At 39.2% G+C, this 20,427-nt stretch overlaps 2 protein-coding genes across 2 annotated transcripts in view; both read right to left on the minus strand.

The window, feature by feature from the left end:
- Positions 1 to 347, minus strand: part of LEO1 (Leo1, Paf1/RNA polymerase II complex component, homolog (S. cerevisiae)) — an 11,043-nt gene extending 10,696 nt beyond the window's left edge. The window contains exon 1 of the mRNA XM_009994547.1: positions 16 to 347. Coding sequence (XP_009992849.1) covers positions 16 to 347 — 332 coding nt within the window. The remainder of the gene's footprint in view (positions 1 to 15) is intronic.
- Positions 348 to 2,403: 2,056 nt separating this feature from the next.
- Positions 2,404 to 20,096, minus strand: TMOD3 (tropomodulin 3 (ubiquitous)). The gene is made up of 9 exons (XM_009994434.1): positions 19,909 to 20,096; positions 18,353 to 18,509; positions 9,978 to 10,100; positions 9,294 to 9,383; positions 8,572 to 8,702; positions 7,280 to 7,387; positions 5,814 to 5,957; positions 5,322 to 5,466; positions 2,404 to 2,822 (listed from the first exon to the last, which is right to left on the minus strand). The coding sequence occupies exons 1-9, from the start codon at positions 20,032 to 20,034 to the stop codon at positions 2,791 to 2,793; spliced, it is 1,056 nt and encodes a 351-aa protein (XP_009992736.1). The 5' UTR covers positions 20,035 to 20,096; the 3' UTR covers positions 2,404 to 2,790.
- Positions 20,097 to 20,427: the final 331 nt, after the last annotated feature.

Here is a 20,427-nt window from a genome sequence, read left to right on the forward strand (position 1 = left end):
CCCGCGCCGCAGGACCCGGGCTGCGGGAACAGCAGGGATCGCAGCAGGGATCGCAGCAGGGATCGCAGCAGGGATCGCAGCAGGGATCGCAGCAGGGATCGCAGCAGGGATCGCAGCAGGGATCGCAGCAGGGATCGCAGCAGGGATCGCAGCAGGGATCGCAGCAGGGATCGCAGCAGGGATCGCAGCAGGGATCGCAGCAGGGATCGCAGCAGGGATCGCAGCAGGGATCGCAGCAGGGATCGCAGCAGGGATCGCAGCAGGGATCGCAGCAGGGATCGCAGCAGGGATCGCAGCAGGGATCGCTGTGGCTGCTCCGCGCACCAGGGCAAGGATCTGGCAACCATTCAGAAGGCCAAACCCTTCTGGGTTGAACTCGGCTCTGGTTTCTGTGCCCAGCCTGTCAGGTACCTGTCCTGGAAGTGCCCACGAGCAGCCACAGATGGAGTTGCTGTCCCCAGAGCTAACCCAGTTACTAAGGTCCAGTGCTTTAGTCTGTGACAGGACAGCTGGGAGTTCCAGCTTAAACATCCCTGGGATACAAATCATTAAGCAGCTAAACTTGATTTAATAAAGGAAGGGCTTTGGGCTATCGTTTCCATCATCCAGCATTTAGTTTTTCTCCCTCACCTCCAAGAGGGAGGTAACTGCCTCATCTTGAGAGAATGAGGAAATCAATCATCCTTGAATCACAACACGTGAACAGATCCCATGAACGTGCAGCCCTTCAACACATGAAGGAAGACACCACAGCCCGTGTTCTGACAAGAAGATGATGATGGTGCCCAGCAAATACAAAGCACAGTACAGCTTTAGGCAATTCAGCACATGAGATGCTTTGGCCAGGTTGATACAAGACTGTAAATAAAAGACACCTAACCAAGGACTTCATGCATAAAGAGCTTACATTTCAAAATATAAAAAGTTCTTGACAATGTACAAAAGTTAAAACCAAATTAGGCCCATTTTGTTACCAGTCAGATCACTGCTACTTGTTTCAAAGTTACAGTATGGATAGTCTTTGGTTTCAACAGAATTAATTCTGACTTGCTTTGCACAGCACACATTTATTTGTAGTTGTAATAAAAAGCTGATTTTGAAATAGGAGAAACAAATGTTCTTCCACAAGTATAGGCCAGTTATATACATCCTCACTGAAGGCACTGTAGCTTCAAATTGTCTGTACAGTTGCAGCACAATTCTAAGTCACCCCCAGAGCAAAGTCTAGTTTTGAAGATCCAAAAGATTTGCAGCAAATTACACCATGGGCACAGTGTCAGAGTTGCTCTGGGAAATTGTTACAGTATATACAACCTGATGCAAACATTTCAGTCCAATATGTTTTCTATACATAAGATGCTCACTGTATTATGATCCTTCAAGAAAAAAAGTTGTCAGTTGAATTTTCTGTTGCTATGAATATAGCCCAGCAGCCCTTAAGAACATTTTTGTGAGTTTATGATCTCATGATATTGAACAAACCATTCTAGTGCAATCAGACCTACACCAAAAAGCCTCTAGATGTTTGTATCATTTCAAAGTACTCTACTGTGATGATGTACAGAAGTTGAAGTGAGTCTTGTTGACTTATGAGTTTGCTTAGATAAATAACTTTAAATACTTTATTACTATTTGACACTGCATATTGCTTAATTTCTGCATGCCTTATGTACTGTTTCAACATCAAGAAATAACTGGACTAGAAAAATCATTTCTTGAAACTGTTACTTCATTGCTTTATTAAAAAATGATAAATTTATATGAAGTACTAATAGCTTAATGCAACAGCTTGAAAAAAGTGATTTTTCCATTTTTCATCAATTTAGGGCAGTGGTTTTACAGCTAAGGCTGCTTTTCCTCTAGAGAATTATGCAGAATTTAACAAATGCATGTCCACTACTTCTAAAAGAATTTATACTTATGAATGTAGATAAAGATTTTTAAACAAAGAATAAAGACTAAATAATGTTGATGAACACATGTAATCAGTCTAAAAACATATCCAGTTTAGATACAGGGCAAGATGCAGCTATGCAATCTTTTGAAAAAGACTTTAAGGATTTGGAGTAATAGAAGAACAGGCATTTGGAAAGGCTCCTACTTTTTTTTTTTTTTAAGGCTTCCACTTTTTTATTAGTCCCTTAAATCTCCTGGGAGAACTCCTTAGCCAATTTATTTTTATTTGGTTTAAAGGGATGTCCCTGAACTTAATCACAGGATCAAGAACTAATAAAAAATTCTACAAACAGAATTACAAATAAGATAGCTGTGAAAGATTTCTCTTCAGTGCATATGAACAAGGCTGAACAGCTCTACACAATGAGCCCAACTGTTGTGTGTAAGAATCCCTTATCACTAATGCATTGTTTTCAGTAATATACACCCCTCAATGTAAATAAGCACCCCCAGATTTTTCTAACAAACATTTCAATTGAGTCATTATCAGCCCAAGGATTGAATGTCCCATTCTTTGACTACAGACAATCATACCACTGATTTGTAATTACATTTTTAGTAGAAAACACAGTCGAAGTCTTGAAATACAAAAAAGTTCTTAAAAAAACCACCAAGAACTATGGTACAGAGACTGGGGCAGTTACTGTGTCTCAATCTGAAAAACCTGATGCCTACCAGCAGATAACTGACAGAGCTTTGCTTTAAAAGGAATGGGGTTTCCAGTCTTTTCCCTTCTAACCCAGGTAAATGCAGTCCAGGCATGCCAAAGCCCACAGTGATCAACATGCCTTGACAACCCTTGAAATCTCCACGCAGGTCTGACACCAGGACCTGCTAGTTGTCTCCTTCAACCCTTCTCTTGCGAACTGTAATGAGAGGAAACAAAACGTTTTACTGTTTTATCATTGTAGCTCATTTTTGTATTTCACATCAACAGTTACTTTGCTGCATAAAGTTTCACACAGCACAACTTCAGGTAATTAACACTTGTGCATCAGCAATGCTTATTGTGTTATTAATGAACAACTTCCAATTCTTGTGAGGAGAGACTTGTGGGAAACATCAATCATTTTATGTTTGTATAAGCAGATTTACCCAGGACTCTTTTTGCTTGTTTTTTTTTTCAGTTTTCTGGTGGTGGAGAATTAAGTTTACATGGCTTCAAAAGAAACAGTACAAGTATCTCACAGCATATCTGATAGGATTTATACACTTGCAAAAAACAATGTTACATTCAATAGCCTAAAGCACTTCATTGATTAACAAAAAATACTCAATTGTCAGAAAATGCAAGAGCAACAACATTTTTTAAATAAAATTACTAAAAGCTTGCATGCTGTTTAGATTTAAGAACATCCAAGACTGACTGAATGACTGGAGTTTTGCACAACATTTGTATTAATTTTAGTTGGTATTTTCTTTTTCCCCAATCAAATTGTGTTTTCTTTTTCTGTGCAGACATAAAAAATTAGGCTAAGGGTCTTTGAAACTATATAGGGCATCTCCATTTTGTTTAAAAAAAGTGGAGCAAGCACATCTATAAAAGAAGAAAGTGATTCTTTTCTCCCATTGGAAATTGTCGTGTCACAATTGAGTAGTTTGACAATTTGAGTTCACCTTTACCTTCAAAATGACAGAGGGAAAGCTCTTTTGTTTCCCTCACTCTTCCTTTCTTAAGAAATGCTTTAAGTATGGTCTAAAGTAATAACCAGAATAAAATCACACAAGAATTTCATTTTTTACAAAGCCCATGCATTGCTCACTTTGACTTATCTCCATTTGAATCCAAAGTTCAGTGACAGAAGTTGCACACACCTGCATTCAGCACATCACAAGAACAGATGGAAGAGCTGCCAACCTTAGATTTCTCCAATCATGCAGTTAAAAGTAACATGGACACAGTTTCAGACAAAGAAAAGAAAAGCAGTACAAGGGAGAAAGAAGATGTAGAATATTTTTTTAGAAGAAACGTACAAAGGCAGAAATGAGAGACTTTGAACATCTGCTTTCAGTGCTCAGCATCCAGCTGGGAATTCAGAGTAACCTGTCTCTGGAGCTTCAGGGTTGGAGAGGTGAAAAGGTATTGGCAGAAACTTTAACTCGCACACTCCAGACTAAGAAAGCAAAGAGAAAAAAGGCAAGATATCAATAGAAACATAGATTTCCATCAGCCAAACACTAAAATGAGAACTAGTCAAAAGAGAAACCTTAAAAGAAAACAGAGGCACCTGAAGAGAGATGATGAAAAAATAACTGGTTTAGAATCTATTTTGAGAAACATTTGTGCAACATCTGAGTGTCTTTCTTCTCTCTCTTACTCTACTTTCCATCTCTTTCAGAGCTGTTCTCCACTTTAAAATTTATTCAGAGAAGCAGCAGATATTTAAATCAAATGACAATTTCCTATGTCATTCCCTCTAATGTACTGCTGAATGACTACAACTCAACTGCCTGGCCCATTTTCACACTGATGAGACATGTAACACCACAAAGCATCTGAAGCAAAAACGTTTAATTAAATGGAGCTTAAAAATGTAATTCCGGCCCATCTTCAGGCTGATGAGACATGCAATCCTCACCATAAAGCATCTGAAGCAAAATAGTTTAATTAAATGGAGCTTAAAAATGTAATTCTACTTAAATAGCGGGACCAGGTTATCTTGTTGTAGTTGAGAGCTTCAAGTATTTGACAAGATTTTACACCCACAGGTGACATGAACCAATTTTCAGCTGCTCCAGTTGAGTTCGACATATTATGAACCAATTTTCAGCTGCTCCAGTTGAGTTGGGCTTGTAACAGCTGAGCTCCAGCAGAACTCACTCCAGCAGCTAAAGATGCCAGTGCTACCAGCTGCCTTTCAGTGAGGCAGAGAAGGTACCTGGGCAGGAACAGAACCATAAGGGAAGAGATGACCCAGTCCCAGCCTCTGCACATGACAGGACACTCAGCTTCCTTGCACCAGCAAACCAAACAAGACTGGGTGTACTGGAATTGAAGAGGGCATCCTGCACTACTAATTTCAAGTGCTGCTTTTAAGGAAACAATTTTATCCAAATAAAACTGAATAAGCATAACTATTATTTTCCCTCCCTTTGCCACAACATGTGGAATTCAAATGTTCTTGTTCTAGACTAAGCTAAAAATCCTCAACTCATACACCTGAACACCCTGCAACAAAATAAAAGGAGAACAACAAGCAGCAACAGAAGAGTAGAAGTAAAGCACAGGAGAAATCTGCAACTGAATCTGACTCATATTCTGCTACCCTGGTTATGTCAGCAGAAAAGCAGAAGAAGCAGACACCTTTAAAACACGTGCCACACACGCACCCATTTCATTGTCACTCCCTACTGACAGGTCTTACCCAAATCATTATTATTTGTGATAGCTGCAGCTGCCCTGGCTCGAGGTCCCTGTTGTGTGAAATGGTATCCAAATTTGAGGATCTTGGTGTTTTCTTCAAGCATCTTGGCAATTTCTACTTCTGCAAGTGTGCCCAGCTGCTGCCTCTGTTAACATAAAAGGTACATGTAAGCTCTGTTGTCTTCATGTATTCACCCTAAAAGAGCTCAGAATACTTATATCGTTATTAGTCAAGAAACTCGTAACTTCATTTTGATTACTTTAAAAGGCAGAAGGTCATAACATAATTTTGTGCACTTCAAAGCACAATCAAGCACAGAAGTGACTAAGGATCCACTTCAGCTGGACAGTTCTGAGACTCTTTAAGGGCAATCACTCATGGGGTTAAGATATTTAAAATATTTTGGGAAGTTTACCACAAGCTGCCTTCTAAAAACATTCAGTTAACTAGGGTAGAACATTTTAATTATGATATTACCACCACCTCACTTACCTGATTATCAATTTTGATCTCTGTCAATGTTTCGTTGTCTTTCAGTGCATCGACCAGTGCCAAAATTCCAACTCCAGTGATGAAGTTTGATTCTATGTTTAAACTTTTTAATTTTGTGTTTACTCTCAGCATATCTGCAAGGGCCTTTAAATGCAAGAAAGCACCATTAAACTTTTGAATTTTGCTGCATTACATCACAGGACACAGTGATGACCATTTCCACTGATTTAATAGGAGCAAAAAGTTCACAGACACCTCATGTAACTTTGCAAGTTCTCACTTACTTGAGGCTGAAGTGAGTCTTCAACCAGGCATTATCTACATCCCCATTTTTACAGTATTTAGGCAAGAGAAGGCCTGTCTTTATCTTTCTACAAACAAAAAAGCTACAGAGAATATAAATGGTCTGAAATTAGCATATTCCATCTTGTAAGCCTCCACAGCTCACGATGAGTAATGCAGGCCAAAGAGAGGGTGTTAGTCAACTGAAAGGAGAATTAGATGTGGTAAATTTGTAAGCAGGAGGTCTGACTTTCCAAATGCTTCTGTCTACAGATCTGATAAGAAGAGGTAAAATGCAAAGCACAGTACCAGCATGTAGCTAAAAGCACTCTTAGGGAAATGGTGTACAGTTGACCTTATTTCTGAGAAAACATGAATAGGTAGCTGCTGAGATTTACTGTTATAAAAACAACCTCTAATTATTTTTTATTATCAAGTCAAAATGCAAAAAAACCCAAACAAAATGATAAAAAAAGTCTTCATTAGTTTTTATTACAAATGTAATTTCTACTGAAAAGGAACTTTTTAATTGACCTCCCACAAAAAGGCTTTCAAATGTGCATTTGTTCACTGAATGGAGTCTTTCAAACTAGTTTTCTCTCTGATCTAAAATTAAAACAAGTGCAAAAGATTGTTCTGCCAAAAGTTAGTGCTGTTTTCAGTTGTGTCAAACTAGATACCTTGGCTAACATTACACTTCATATGCCAGTGCTTTAAGCCAATCTTTGGTACCTGGGAGACAGAGAAACTGGTTATTTTACAACTTTCTTCAACTAAAACTCTAGTTCTTCGAAAAATATTATGAGCTTTTTTCAGTCCTCAAATGTACTTTTTTTTAAGTTAATTTTGAATAGACTATTGGCTTGTGGAAGAAACATTGGGAGTGAAACAATTAGAAAAGAAAGAAAAGCAGGAAGGAGGTCAGACAAATGAAAAATTGAGGGAAAGGACTGGAAAAAAAGAACTCTACTTATCTCGTACATCTGGTGCACTGCTGCATACTAGTCAACTAGTAATCATTTGCCAACTTTGATACAACAATGGCTTGGTAAAGAAAACATACTTTACAGTGTAACAGAATGCAATAATTTTATCCCTAAATATCTAAACAGGATTCAGTTCAATCCCTTGCCACTCCCTTTCCATCCTTGCACAATCTCCAGCACGTTAGCACGAGTACTTACAACAGCAACAGGGTCATTGCTTCGGGTGGCTGCAAGGCTGAAACTCTTCACATGCTTGTTGGTTTCTAAGGCTTTTGCAAATTCTTTCAGCGTTGGAATTGGTATGTTCTTGAATTAAAAATAGCATTTCACTCTCTTGAGATACACAAGTTTATCCCCTCCCCCTCAAATTCTTCTACCATCTTCATTACTTTACAGCAAAGTGTACTACAATTTTACCTATCACTGGTCTCCAGCAGCCTCACAAATGCCTACAGGTGTAGCAAAGCTGCATGTAAGATGCAATGGCTATGAGGGCCAATTTTATAATGCAAAGTCATCTCTATTACACTGATGCCATTGCCACAACAGAAATGTTAAAAATATTTAGCTGACTAGGAACTGTTACTGACCAGATGTACATGAACTGAACATTCTGCTAACTTATCAACATCAAATTAACCTCTCTCAAATATGAAAAGATTTAGAGCTTTACACTGGTGAAACCATTAGCATCTCAATCTGTGTGTTCTATTAAGAATAATTCCAGAAATTTCCAGTTTATAGTTTGACAATTTTTACAATGCAGTAGCAACCAAGCTTAAAAGGAATAATTGTAGATCATTAATTAGGATAGCTAATTTCTTAGATTATTAGGAATTTTGGTCTGTTGTCTTTTTAGGCAGGTATTTTGGCTGGCATTTCTCTATTGCACAATATTCTTAAACCATGTATTTTATTTTCTTCCTTTCCTAAGAGCAAGAAGCAGCCTGGGCAGCCCATCACAGCTGCCTGCACTGTAAGTCAGCAGTGCTACTGTTCTGTCTGCTTTCATGTAAATATACCAAAATTTTAGCCACGTTTACAAACACAACTGTTAACACTTAGGAGCAGTAGCTGCCCTAATTGTCAACAGACCTTTTGGACAAGAAGGAGAAGGATGTCAGGTACCAATATTACTTTGTTTGCAATAGCAGTAACTGAGAGCTCATTAATTCACTAAGGACAAAGTGTTCAAACAAGTAGTTAACTCCACATGGTGATCTGCTGGAACTGTCACCAACTTGGCAGCAACAGAAATCTGGACTGGCAGTAAGAAAATCCAAGACTCTTTAAATACACATTTGGCAAAAGAAACCCAGATGACTTACTGGTTTAGCTCCAGGTTCCTGAGATTACACACACTGCAACATTCAGCAGAAAGACTGCTGTACTCACACTAAGCCTATCAGGCTGTCTAGAGAGTTCTGCAGTTTAACAGTGTCTTCTTCTGAGAAAAAGCAGCATATTTACTGCAGACCTCAGGTAATTACCTTAATGTTATTTAGATTGACTTCAACAAGACGAGAATCATTATCTTTAATCCTCTGTAGTGTCTCCTCCACATTTGTGGGATTTGGTGGCTCATCAAAAACAGGCAACATTTTTTCACCTTTTACTATATCTGAAAAGAAAGGCATTGAATTGTAATCAAAGTAGTCACAGACATTCACTGTGAAGGATACACATAATAAATATTTACAGAATCATAGAATGTTAGGGGTTGGAAGGGACCTCTGGAGATCACAGAGTTCAACCCCCCTGCCAGAGCAGGACCACCCTCCCTCAACTCATGGGACACACTCTTCTTACTGCACCCCATCCTCTCCCAACCATATTTTAATAAAGTTCAGTTCTTTTCCAAAGGTCCCCACAGCCCTTCTGCTTTTCTTGCACAACAGCTTTTTTTTTGAGAAAGCACATAGGAGTTGAATTACAAACACAGAGATGAAACCTAGAAACCAGCACACACAAATGGAAGTTTATGCCTAGTTTTAGCCTCAAAAAGTGACTTAACTGCAGAACAGATTTTAGTCTACATATATTTTAATTCCACTTTTGCCAGAACTCAGATAGCAATGTTAGAGACATGCACATTTCCAACTCAAGATGAATAGTCTATAAAGAATGCTGGGGCAACAGAAAATGGTTAATGCTACAGTAACTGTGTGAAGTACAAAGAACTAATTTATCTAACACTTATGTACACACTTACTTGAGAAGCTGTCTTTGTCAATCCCATTACTGCTTCCTACTACATCACAGAACTGATTGTTTGTTATCAAGTTGGACATGCCCAGTATAGCTGTAAAAGGAAAAAAAAGAAAGAGCAAACAATCAATTTTACTGTTCCTGACTGATTCAGCTCAGATGCAGAGTTCCTTTGAATAATAATAGATGTTTGTAAAATAACCAGCTTTCAGGACAGGAAACCACTGAATTTCTGTATAATTTAAATAAAAGTAGAAAAATGTAAGTAATTGTAGACTTTTTAGTTGGCTTTCATATCTTAGAAAGATTTGACCTCACCAGGTTCAATCATCCAAGTTAGAAGTGCAGTTCAGTCACAAAATTCTGGACTGAAGCTTTAGGAATACAGGTACACAGCAACACCTTCTTATAGGCAAGAAAAAATTGTAGCATACACAACAAAATAACAAGGTTTTGAGTTTGAGAATCAGATCTCTTTTGCAGGCCAAAATAACCTGCCTTCCTAAAAACTTACCACAGATCAACACAGTTTATACACTACAAGCAAACTGGCTTATAGCATGGTCTAGTTTCTATCACAGCTACCACTCCCTATAGTCCCATTTCAGATAACAAATACACTGCTACATTAATATAGATCTTTCTCATCTAAATACACACCAGCCCATTCAGACTTCAAAAAACTAACCTGCAAGGTCACCTAATTCTGTGTCTGTGGCACTGGTCAAGGCCTCCTCCAGCTCTGGATCAAGAGAGAATTTATCTTCTGTGTAAGACTGGACAGGCTTTTGCTTGGGGATAAATATTTTCCCTGGAGTAAAGAAAATAAAAACTCTGATGTTACTTTGTATTATATAGCCACTTACTTTTAAACTTTTCTGTATGTAAGGAATACATAGTACATTTAGTAAATACTGAGAAGAGTACCAAGTATAACAGAAAGGAATGGGGTTTATTATGCTTGTTCTTTTAAGTCAGAGATGAGGAAAGAGCATAAGTAAGAATATAACATTAATTATCCCAATTTTTCAGCAGTCTGTACCATGACTCCAATCTTATTTAGGATTAGAAAGTAAAATATAAGATTCCTATGATTAGAAAGTAAAAGGATTAGAAAGTAAAATATAAGCCTCCATTGCACATTTTAAAAGACCTTGAAGTGCCCATAAAGAAAATCTAGTATCACTGCATTATCCTCTCCAGAAAAAAAGGGACCTAGGCAGAACTGTAACCTGAATGTGACAGAGAAATAAAGTATCAAAGAATCATCTGAAATCATGGACCTGAGTAAATACTGCAGTTTTACAGCATACATGGTATTTGTGATTTCAGATGTTAACTCAGGCTTGAAGTAAAAAAGGAGATGCCTGAGCTGCTTGAGAAAACCACGGTTTGTGAACAGCACAAAACAGGGTGAGAGGTTTCTCTGCCAATTACTCTTTTCTAAAATGGTACTTTAAAAGGTCACAGATGATTCAACAGGAAAAGAAGCAGTAGTAATATCATTCTGTACCAACTCTTCAGTCATTACAGACACATAAAGGGAAAAGTTAGTTTAGGAGACTTAGTTTATGCATTATAAATGGAGGCCTGGGTAGTTAGCATAACTCCTCTGTATATACTCAGCTGAAAAGTTAGGATAAGAAATCAAGGGTATGAGAAAGCTATTCAACAGTTATTCTGAAAAGAGTTCAGATTTGGATGATTTAGAACTGGCCTTTCAGAACAAAGAAGGTTACCACTGGGAATGAATCCAGGAGAGGTGAGGGGTGCTTAGGTTCAGGACAAATCTGGTAAATAAAAGCTCAGGTATTGTGTGAGAGAGAGAACAAAACTGATGCATTTGATAGAAGTAATTCACAACTAGAGAACTGTGAATTTAATCTTAACAGTTATTCAAAGTCTTTCAAACCTTCCAAGCTGCCTGAGCTATCAGCAGACGGAGCAGTGGGAAAGGGGTTCCAGCCTCCTTTAGTTATTTCCTGGGGTAGGAAGCACAGCTGATAATCTTCCTATGATGTCTCAGTGCTAATGCATGAGCCCACCCTCTTCCATATGCATAGCTAAAAAACATTTCCCCACATGAATCATTCTAGCTCATCTCAATTAGATGATGAAAACCCACCATGCACCAAAGTCAGACCAGTTGGGCAAAAGCCAGAAGCCTAAGATTTTTTTCTTCATGCTGCTTACAAGTGTATCTTGTTACATTTGGCCTAAGTTTAGCATTTTTAAATACCTCCCAGTGACAAGAAGGGATGTTTCAGTGCAGTTTCTGGGAAATTCCAACAATGCAGGATTTTTGTTTCACCAACTGTGGGAAGCAATGTCTGAAGTTAGCTCCTGTGCCCCACTGCAGACACAGGCATAAAAAAAACCCATCCATCTTTTATCTTTCTCTGGATTCTCACCCTCAATTACAATAGTTTGTGGTTCCTTTTATTGTTAAAATAATGCTTTATCACTAGCACAGATTATGAAGAAGTGTATCAGGTTTTCCTCTGACAACATAGTCTGATGACCAAGATCTGTTGCTAGCAACAAAGTATTTTTATTCCTGGGTTGCTATCTCTTTGGAAAGCTGTATAAATGGTCATTATCCATATTTAGAAGCAGAAAATAAATCTCCTTACATAACTGTACTGACTACAAACAGTAGCTGAAAGCAGCTGACATGCATTGCCACCCATACCTCAGGTTTGACAGACAGTGTCAAATAAACTGTTTGTGGTGATCCAAGATTAAAAGAAAACCTTCAGAAATTGAAGGATTAGGTAGTAAATGTTTCAGATGACTTTGATGTAAGTGATACAGTACATTTCTACCCCCAATTTTTACTTTACCAGCATCACCTACTGGGGAGAGAATTTTCAATTTAAATTGCAATTTTCAGAGGAGATACAGGAATGTTTGACAAGGTTTTCATTAACCCATGAGACACCTTGAATGGCATGTATGGAGTCTAAAGCCCTTCATTAGCTATGTTTGTGTTTCCCCTCAGTAATATTGACAAGTAAAAAGAATGAGGATTTCAGAGTACAAGGAAGCAGCAGGAAAGTGCGATTTGAGCACTGGAGCCTTCCCTCAGGTCACCCCATTGGCAGCACCAGTGCAGCAGTGAGAGGGAGGAGGAAACTGATCTCAATTAAAAGCAGCTTTGTAAAAATGTATTTACACCTACATCCACCTCCTGGCTGGTTCATCACACAGTACTCACAAAAATAAGTCCTTTTCCTGATGTTATTTAATTTATTCTTAAACACACAGGTTTAACTTCTGGTTCTAAACATTTGCTTCCTAAGAGCAAGACTGAATTTATCCAAACATGCCTTGACCCTTAGGACAACCTAAAGAGAGAGAGTACATTCAGTTTTGGTAAAAGTAAAAATGTTAAAAGCCACTCCCCTCCAGAAATGTTCACTGCAGCCAATGCCAGACACATGATCTGGGTGAGTAGCAGTTTTTGTTATAAAACAGGTCACACCCTTGTGTATATAATCTCTCACTCATTGGCTTCATCCTGTTCTAGGCCAGAGTTCGGAGGTTTCCAACGCACATACAAAAGCAGGTCCTTCCCACTCCCAACTTCTAGTGACAAAACTTACTTCAAAAAGGATAAGACCCCTGTGTCTCTGGGGACAATGATCTATAACTCAAGGCCTGCTGCCAAGAAAGTTTTGCAATTCCCTTTCCCCCTTACTAATGTAAGCTTTTAAAAATAAATAAAATACATTAAAAATACCACACATCTGTGCAGCCCAAGAGATAAAGGCTTTCCCAGCCCTCAAGTGGAACACTTCCAAATAGCTGAGATTTGATCACGTGAAGGAACATGACATCCTCCTTTTCAGCCAACAAGCACAGCAGAGACAAAGCAATACAACACAAAGAGGTAAATCTCAGAGATGTTCACATTATTTCAGTAATAAGTATATATCCAGGTCTTCTATGCCTTTAGCTAAGATGCTCAATGATGCCCATTTCAGGATTAATTCACAGGCTTGCTTTACTACAGAATGAGCTTTGCATTCCAAGTTCCACACAATCGTTTTGCTCAAAAGGCAGAAGCATTGGATGATGCCTGTTGAAGGGCTACAGGCACTTCATACACAGGGTCACAGCATCTAAGGTAGGACTGAAAACCTTGCAGAAGTCAGGTCTGCTCAGGGTGACCATGCCCTGCATACTGCTGGTACTACTCTCACACATCCTGCAGTCCTGCCCTCAGGCTAGCAGGCAGCAAGTGGCCACAACATGCAGATCACCAATTCTTACCATGTAACAGAGAGGTTCATCAATTCACTTGTAAGCACGATTTAATACTCAATTATTTAATTCAACTTACAAGTGACTCCCTCATGTCTCACTGTAGAAACATGATGTTATTTATTATCTGATTACAGAGCACGTAGCAGTGAGTTAGAAAACTGTTTTACATTAAGGCTAGACTATCAGATGTTATTTTCTTCTAGTGGCTTTGAATGGAGAACGTCAATTTGTCAAGTTGCTTCTCCAAAGCTACTGCAGGATATTAGCTTCATTTTACAACAGGTTAACACTCTTCCTTTAAAGACCAGTGTTTGAAAGGCAAACAGAGAACACAGCACCCCAAATCCTGCTGCAAGAGAAGCAAATGTTGATCTAGAGCAATAACTGAGCAGGGCAGCACCAGAAGAGCCCCAGCCAGGTGACAACAGTTTCAGCCTAACAATATTTTCTGGGTGATAGAGCACACAGCATTTGGGAAAAAAAACACCTAAACAACAAAATTAAAGCAGAAGTTACATGAAATGCAAAACTACACTGAACAAACATACCCCATCAGGAATGCAGAGGGAGAGTGGAGGAGCAAGTCATGACTAGGAGAGTGCAAAGGCTAGAAATGCAAAGCCTAGTTTACATAATAATTTGCTAATGTTTTGCACTATACAGCCCAAATGATACTAGATATGCTTATCTCAGGTGCAATAGTTCTCATATTTTATTGTTCCAAGAGAGTGAGGAGCATTGGTCAGACTTGGGTCAGATGTGTGGAACACACTCAAGACCAACAGACCCCAGTGCTGAAGCCTGACTGCAGGGTTCAGAGGGCAGATCCTTCTCTGTGCAGCATGCCTTGTAAAATCTTCCTGACAGACTTACATACACAGACAGGGACAAAGCTAGATTTGTTGCAATTATTACCACATTGCTCTCATGAACCTATTGAACAATGGTTTACTGTGTAATTCCATACTTAATTGGAACAGAATGTGACTTAAGTCATTAAATTGTGATAAAAACAAAGTGTGTTTTAAAGGATGTTTTCAGAAATAAAAATCAGGCACAGGGAAATGCAATAGAATATAATTTAGGGATTGTTAAGCTTCACATTTCTTTAGCACTACATCAGGACACTATTTCAGATTTTCCACATTTCATAGCACACAGCAAAAGAAAAAAAAAAAAAAGTCCCAAAGATTTGGAAAAATCCCATCATCTACCAGTGAAAAAGACAGAACATTGTTTTAATAACATGATGTTACCCCAAAGGAGGTACTTAAGGCAACTGGAAGAACAGATTTTCCCTAATGGAAACAAGGTCACCAGAATCAGTAGCAAGCCAGGATGTTTAAAATAAACCCAGGGTAAGCTTCTTTGATAAACTCATAGGCCAAATCACCAATCACAGGATATCAGTTCTACTAAAACAGGAAAAGGAAAGAGAATGAGAAGGATAGATCTCCCCTTTCTTACTCCATGAGATGAATAATTAGATCAAGTTAAAGTAGGGAGACCAGCTAAGCACACGGAAGTATTTTAGCAAAATCTGTTCCACAAAAATGGCACCAAGAAAACAGCTACAATTCCAATTAATCCCTCTCCTCCAAAAACCTCTAGATCAGAAGGTTATGATTGTCAGTTTTATTCTGAATTCACAAGATAATCAAGCAAGATTTTCACCTACTGTTATCTCACAATTTGTTAGTGTTTCTCCACTGATCTAGCCAAAGAGAAGAATTATAAGCCAGCTCAGTTGCCTTTTTAATATTAAAGAAAAGCACATTAGGATAAGATCTCTCTCTAGAATAAAAAAAACACACCCTCCACAAGTCTTAAGTTTTGCTCCACACCCTTTCCAAGTTTTACATCTAGATAATGATTTCTTGATTCAAAAGATTAAGTTACACAGGTTTGTAATTTTTGTACAAAATGGTTACAAACACAGCAGCAAGTCAAAGCTGAACCATAACACTTTGATGAGGGAAAATGAAAAGATTATCCCTCACCTTCTACAAAATGAGCTTAGCCTTCCTGCCTCCTCCTGCTCATTTAACAGAGCATGAATTTCCATACTAAACACTCGTTTTCACCCTTTTAGTGTTAATTAAAGTAAACCACATTCCATTTTTAATATTATTTCCTCTTATTCTGTGGTACTAAAACAAATGATTAAAAAGTTATTAAATATCAACTTTTTTTTTTTAAGAGAAACAGGAAATTTTACTAGCTAAAGTGGTAGGATGCATTGCAACATCCAGACAGGCTGCTATTTAGTAATACTTCATTACATAAAGGAAATGACATTTGATCTTTCTTAACCAAAATCTGAATTACAGCTGGACCCTTCTGTTTTCCTGCATGATTCTCACAGATTTTATCTACCCAAACAAACAGTTTTGCCCTGTGCATGTACACATAAGCTGATTCTAAAGAACTATCTATCTAAATAAAGCACTAGTACTCACAGAAAGACGGAATGGTTTCGGTTGGACGGGACCTTAATGATCATCCAGTTCCAGCCCTCCTGCATGGGCAGGGACACCTCCCACTAGACTAGGCTGCTCAGAGTCCCATCCAACCTGCCCTTGAACACTTCCAGGGAGTGGGCAGCCTGTTCCACTGCCTCACTCATACACTAAAGAATTTCTTCCTAATGTCTAATCTAAATGTCCCCTCTTCCAGTTTAAGGCCACTCCACCTTGTCCTCTCACTACGAGCCCCTGTAAAAAGCCCCTCCACAGCTTTCCTGTGACCTTCAGGAACTGGAAGGCCCCTATAAGTCTCCCTGGAGCCTTTGCTTCTCCAGGCCAAACGACCCCAACTCTCTCAGACTGTCTTCATAGGAGAGGTGCTCCAGCCCTCTGATAATATTTGTGGCCCTTCTCTGGATTCACTCCAAGAGCTCCATGTCGTTCCTGTGTTGGGGGCTCCAGAACTGGACAGAGAACTCCAGGTGGGATCTCACAAGAGTGGAGTAAAGGAGGGAAAAACATTTTCTGCTTTTCCTTTCTACTTTCTTTTCTTCTGCTGATATTTTTTCTATTTCTTGTCTACTTTCTTTTTTCTTTTCTACTTTCTTTTTTCTTTCCTACTTTTTACTTTCTAACAAGAGTAAATCCCCCATGCCCAGCCTCACCCCTGAAGGAGCAGGGTACAAGCTAGCTGGGCTGTAAGGGATTCCCTAATCCAGCTACGTGGCCCCAACATACCTAAACTCAACCATGTTAAACCATTAGGCTGCCCCCAACATACACCAGCTAATGTGTTAGGCAAGAAGCAGATCAGAGAAGGAAGCAGCATCACACTGTGCAGCCAAACGTGGGATCAACAAGAACTTGCCAGCAGAGAAGGTACCATAAAGGTGCTGCTGCTATAGGCACCTTTAACTGCCTTCCACATGCAGTGCATTGTGTTATCCTTAACTCGGCTGCTCCTACAAATTCAGTCAGCAAACTCCTGTTCTCCTGTCACCAAAGGAGTGTCACAGTTATGATCTCTCAGCAAAAGTGGTGTTAAACTGCACAGATAAGGCAAAACCTGGCGCATGAAGGAAGTAACATATCACATACAGTGCAGCACGTTATGAAGTCACAATCCCACTGTTACATCAAGGAAAAGAAAAAGCACGACCAGCACTGTCAAGTAACAGCTACTTGGTACAGGCAGAGAAAATGCAAAAACCCCCACAAAATTTACACTGAATACTCACCACAATCACAATCTTACATACAAGCTCAGCAGATGAATGAAGACTCACGTCTGAAATAAGCAATGATTCACACCAGAGAATTAAGTAGAATTAAAGGGTTTCAAACCCTTAAGAAGAGAGGAGTCTGTTCCTCCTGGGCAGCAGGAATACAACTTATCACACACTTGACCTGCCCTGCTGCTGGGGAAGGTTCAGACAAGCTGGGATTCACAGGAAGCACACAAACCCTGTGGTCACAGCTAAAAAGCCTTCTCCTGTGCCTATGTGCCCAGCACAGGACAGGGAATTTCCCTAAATACCAATACTGCTTAGTAATGCACAACAATTTTGGGAACTCTTGTATTGTGGGAAAAAGAGGAATAAATCTATTCTTACGATATTTAAGATACACATCCTTTTTAAATTTCCTCCTGAAAACCCATCAAGTCAACAAGAAGACTAGATTCAGAGCAAAGATTTAAAATCCCAGGCTTTAATAATTTGTCCACTCATTGGGTCAATATTTCCATGGTTTTCAGACCACAAACCACTGCCAGATTTCAGAGCTTCTTGCAATGTTAGCTCTGTAATAGGTTAATAATAACCCTGCAATTTTACTAAACCTCTCAGTAAGGATAGTAGAAAGACAATATGATTTAACAAACTACTTGCCTGGCCTTGTCAACCTACAGAATCTTTGAACATTATTCAGTACCTAGCATGACAACATTCTATGTCTGTTTTTTAAATTAAATATAGTATTACAAGAGTTGCTGTCTACACTGAGCACCAGAGGGTGTAAAGCCACAGGCACAACAACAGCATTTGCTATTATTGACACAAATCAGGAGCAGCTCTTACTTCGAGGCTACCATCCTCATCTTTGAGTCTTGTTTCCTTCCTGTGCTACATGCAAACAGCTCCCCAACCACAGCACCACAAAAGGCTTGAGCAGGAAGCCCCTGGCCTCTGCCCAGAGCACTCTTTTGGAATTGCCACCAGCTGAAAAGCATTAGAGCTGCCAGCGCTCCAATACACTCTGGTTCACAGTAGTTCTGGCTAGTCCACTTGAGAGACTTCCTAGCCACCTACACCGGAAAGGGTGGTGTTACCTTTCTTTTCTCTGGTAAAAGGCACATAGTCTTCCCTGTCTTTGTGCTCAAGAGCCTGCTTCTCCAAATAGGCAAGGAGTCGTTCCCTGTCGAAGGGGCCCGAGGCCTTTTTAGCCGTCTGGTCTTTCTGTCGGAAGCCTGCGGGCAGGAGCTCGTTCTGCAAAACAAGGTGGAGCAAATCAGCACAGCCTGGAAAGTCTGAGTGAACACCTGCTGAGTTTCATTTCCCTCTTCCTTCTCCCTCTCCAGGGTTCAAAGCCAATAGATCACCCTCTTTAGGCAATCTTTGATCCCTTGCCAACTTCCTTTTTTTGGGGGCAGGGGAGGACACAAGGCAATTATTCTTACATACCAAGGATATAATTAAAAATAGAGCACACTGCACTCTGAAGAGGACTGAAGCAATTCTTTAAGTACAATAGCTCCCAGCACTAGACTTGCTAGTTACTTTGCATGTCTTTTCTAAAATGAACACTGTCTGAATGAGCAGTAGTAAATGAAACTCAGCTACTTCCAGTTAAGACATACAGCAAGAGACTGCTTCCTTCAGCACTTACACCCATGTGTTCCTAAGGCTTTAAAACACCTGCCCATACTATTGTCTGGCATTTAACACAGAGTACGGCTGATGTGAATGAAGGTGGGGTGGCTTTTTGCCATCACCAATGTATTTCATGTAAATAAAAAAACCCAAAAAACAAAATGCAGAAAGAAATGGAGAATATTAGTATAGAAAGAACAGGACATATAGAAATTCAGGCCGACACAAATGACAACCAGTCACTTTTGTCAGTTCTCCCCTGTTATAATGTCTATAAAGCCAAAGCCAATTTAAATAACAGTAATATCTTGCAGCATAACAAAAGAGGTGATCATAATATTCTTAAATGATCCATAACATCGAAATTAAACTTAATCCTGGTACTATTACAGCAAGAACAGAAATGCAGGAAATGAAAACATGAGTCCTGGTGAATTAGCTACAGTATCATTAGTAACTCGGCTTTTTGTAACAAAAAGCTAAGATGTTCCTTCTTCAATACCCCATGCTGACATAATCATTCAGGAGCTGAGTAACTATTTGCCTCCTCTTTGCAAAGTCAGCACCAGGACAGGCACAGACATGGGATTCAGAAGAGGTGAGCACTTTCCCTTTCCCATCACACTCCAACAGGAGAAGCAACAAAATAAAAAAGGATGCAAAAGGGCTCTTTACCAGAGAACACTGGAAACAGTAAAGATAAACAGCTCTGTCTAATTAAACTTTCTTTTCAAGAACATGACTAAGAGCAATTTTTATTTATAAATAAATCCCAGAAAGTTCCTCTTGACAATCCCTTTTTCCGTTCTCCTCTACTGCAGTTGCATTCATGTTGCAAACAGGAAATAAACAGTTGAAGCACTACATATACACATATTTATCTGTAAATCAGATCATTAGCAGACTAAGAAAAAAACTCTGTCCAAAAGTATATACTAAGAAAAAAAAAAAAGTCTTGATTTATTTCAGACTAGTTTCTGAACAAATGAAAAAGTAAAACTTGACCAATACCTACCTCAGGGTCAAGATCATCCAAAACAGTTTCCAGTTGTTTCAGTTCTTCTTCTGAAAGCTTGCCAAGAATCTCATCCTCATCGAGATCTTTGTACTTGTCCAAGTCCTTCCGAAATGGGAGCGTCATGACTTGGGCAGCAGCAAGACAATCAAACACTTAAAAACCCAAGTCTTATTCTTAACCAGCTCTATTAAAAAAAAAAATAAAATATACATTTTAAAAGAAATAACCATAGTTAGGGTAAACATCCCAACGACAAAGTATCTTCAACCTCCAAATACATCTCTGAAAGGGAAGCTTTTTAATGCAGTATTCATACCTATCTGTTACCCGACAACGGACAGATATCACTTGGAAGCTGTCTACATCTTGCTTCTTTACTGACAAGACTCCTGTCCTGCTGTGGCCTTTTCCATCAGTAGCTAAGCTATGTATATTTTCAGATGAAAGCCAGTACCCAGCTTTCCAGACAAGAATTCCAAGGCCATAATTCCCACAGAGCAGGGCAGGCTGCAGGGA

Source organism: Chaetura pelagica, unplaced genomic scaffold, assembly GCF_000747805.2.
Source record: "Chaetura pelagica isolate M959 unplaced genomic scaffold, ChaPel_1.0 scaffold222, whole genome shotgun sequence".
Classification (NCBI taxonomy): Eukaryota; Metazoa; Chordata; class Aves; order Apodiformes; family Apodidae; genus Chaetura; species Chaetura pelagica.

Bases quoted from the DNA above. Each gene is read 5' to 3' on its own strand.
- TMOD3 (XM_009994434.1), bottom strand. From the start codon at position 20,034: ATGACGCTCCCATTTCGGAAGGACTTGGACAAGTACAAAGATCTCGAT. The intron at 8,703-9,293 runs GTAAGTGTGTAC...CTTTCTTTTCAG, and splicing joins TGACAAAGACAGCTTCTCAA to ATATAGTAAAAGGTGAAAAA. The intron at 5,958-7,279 runs GTAAGTACTCGT...TTGCATTTAAAG, and splicing joins GCAATGACCCTGTTGCTGTT to GCCCTTGCAGATATGCTGAG.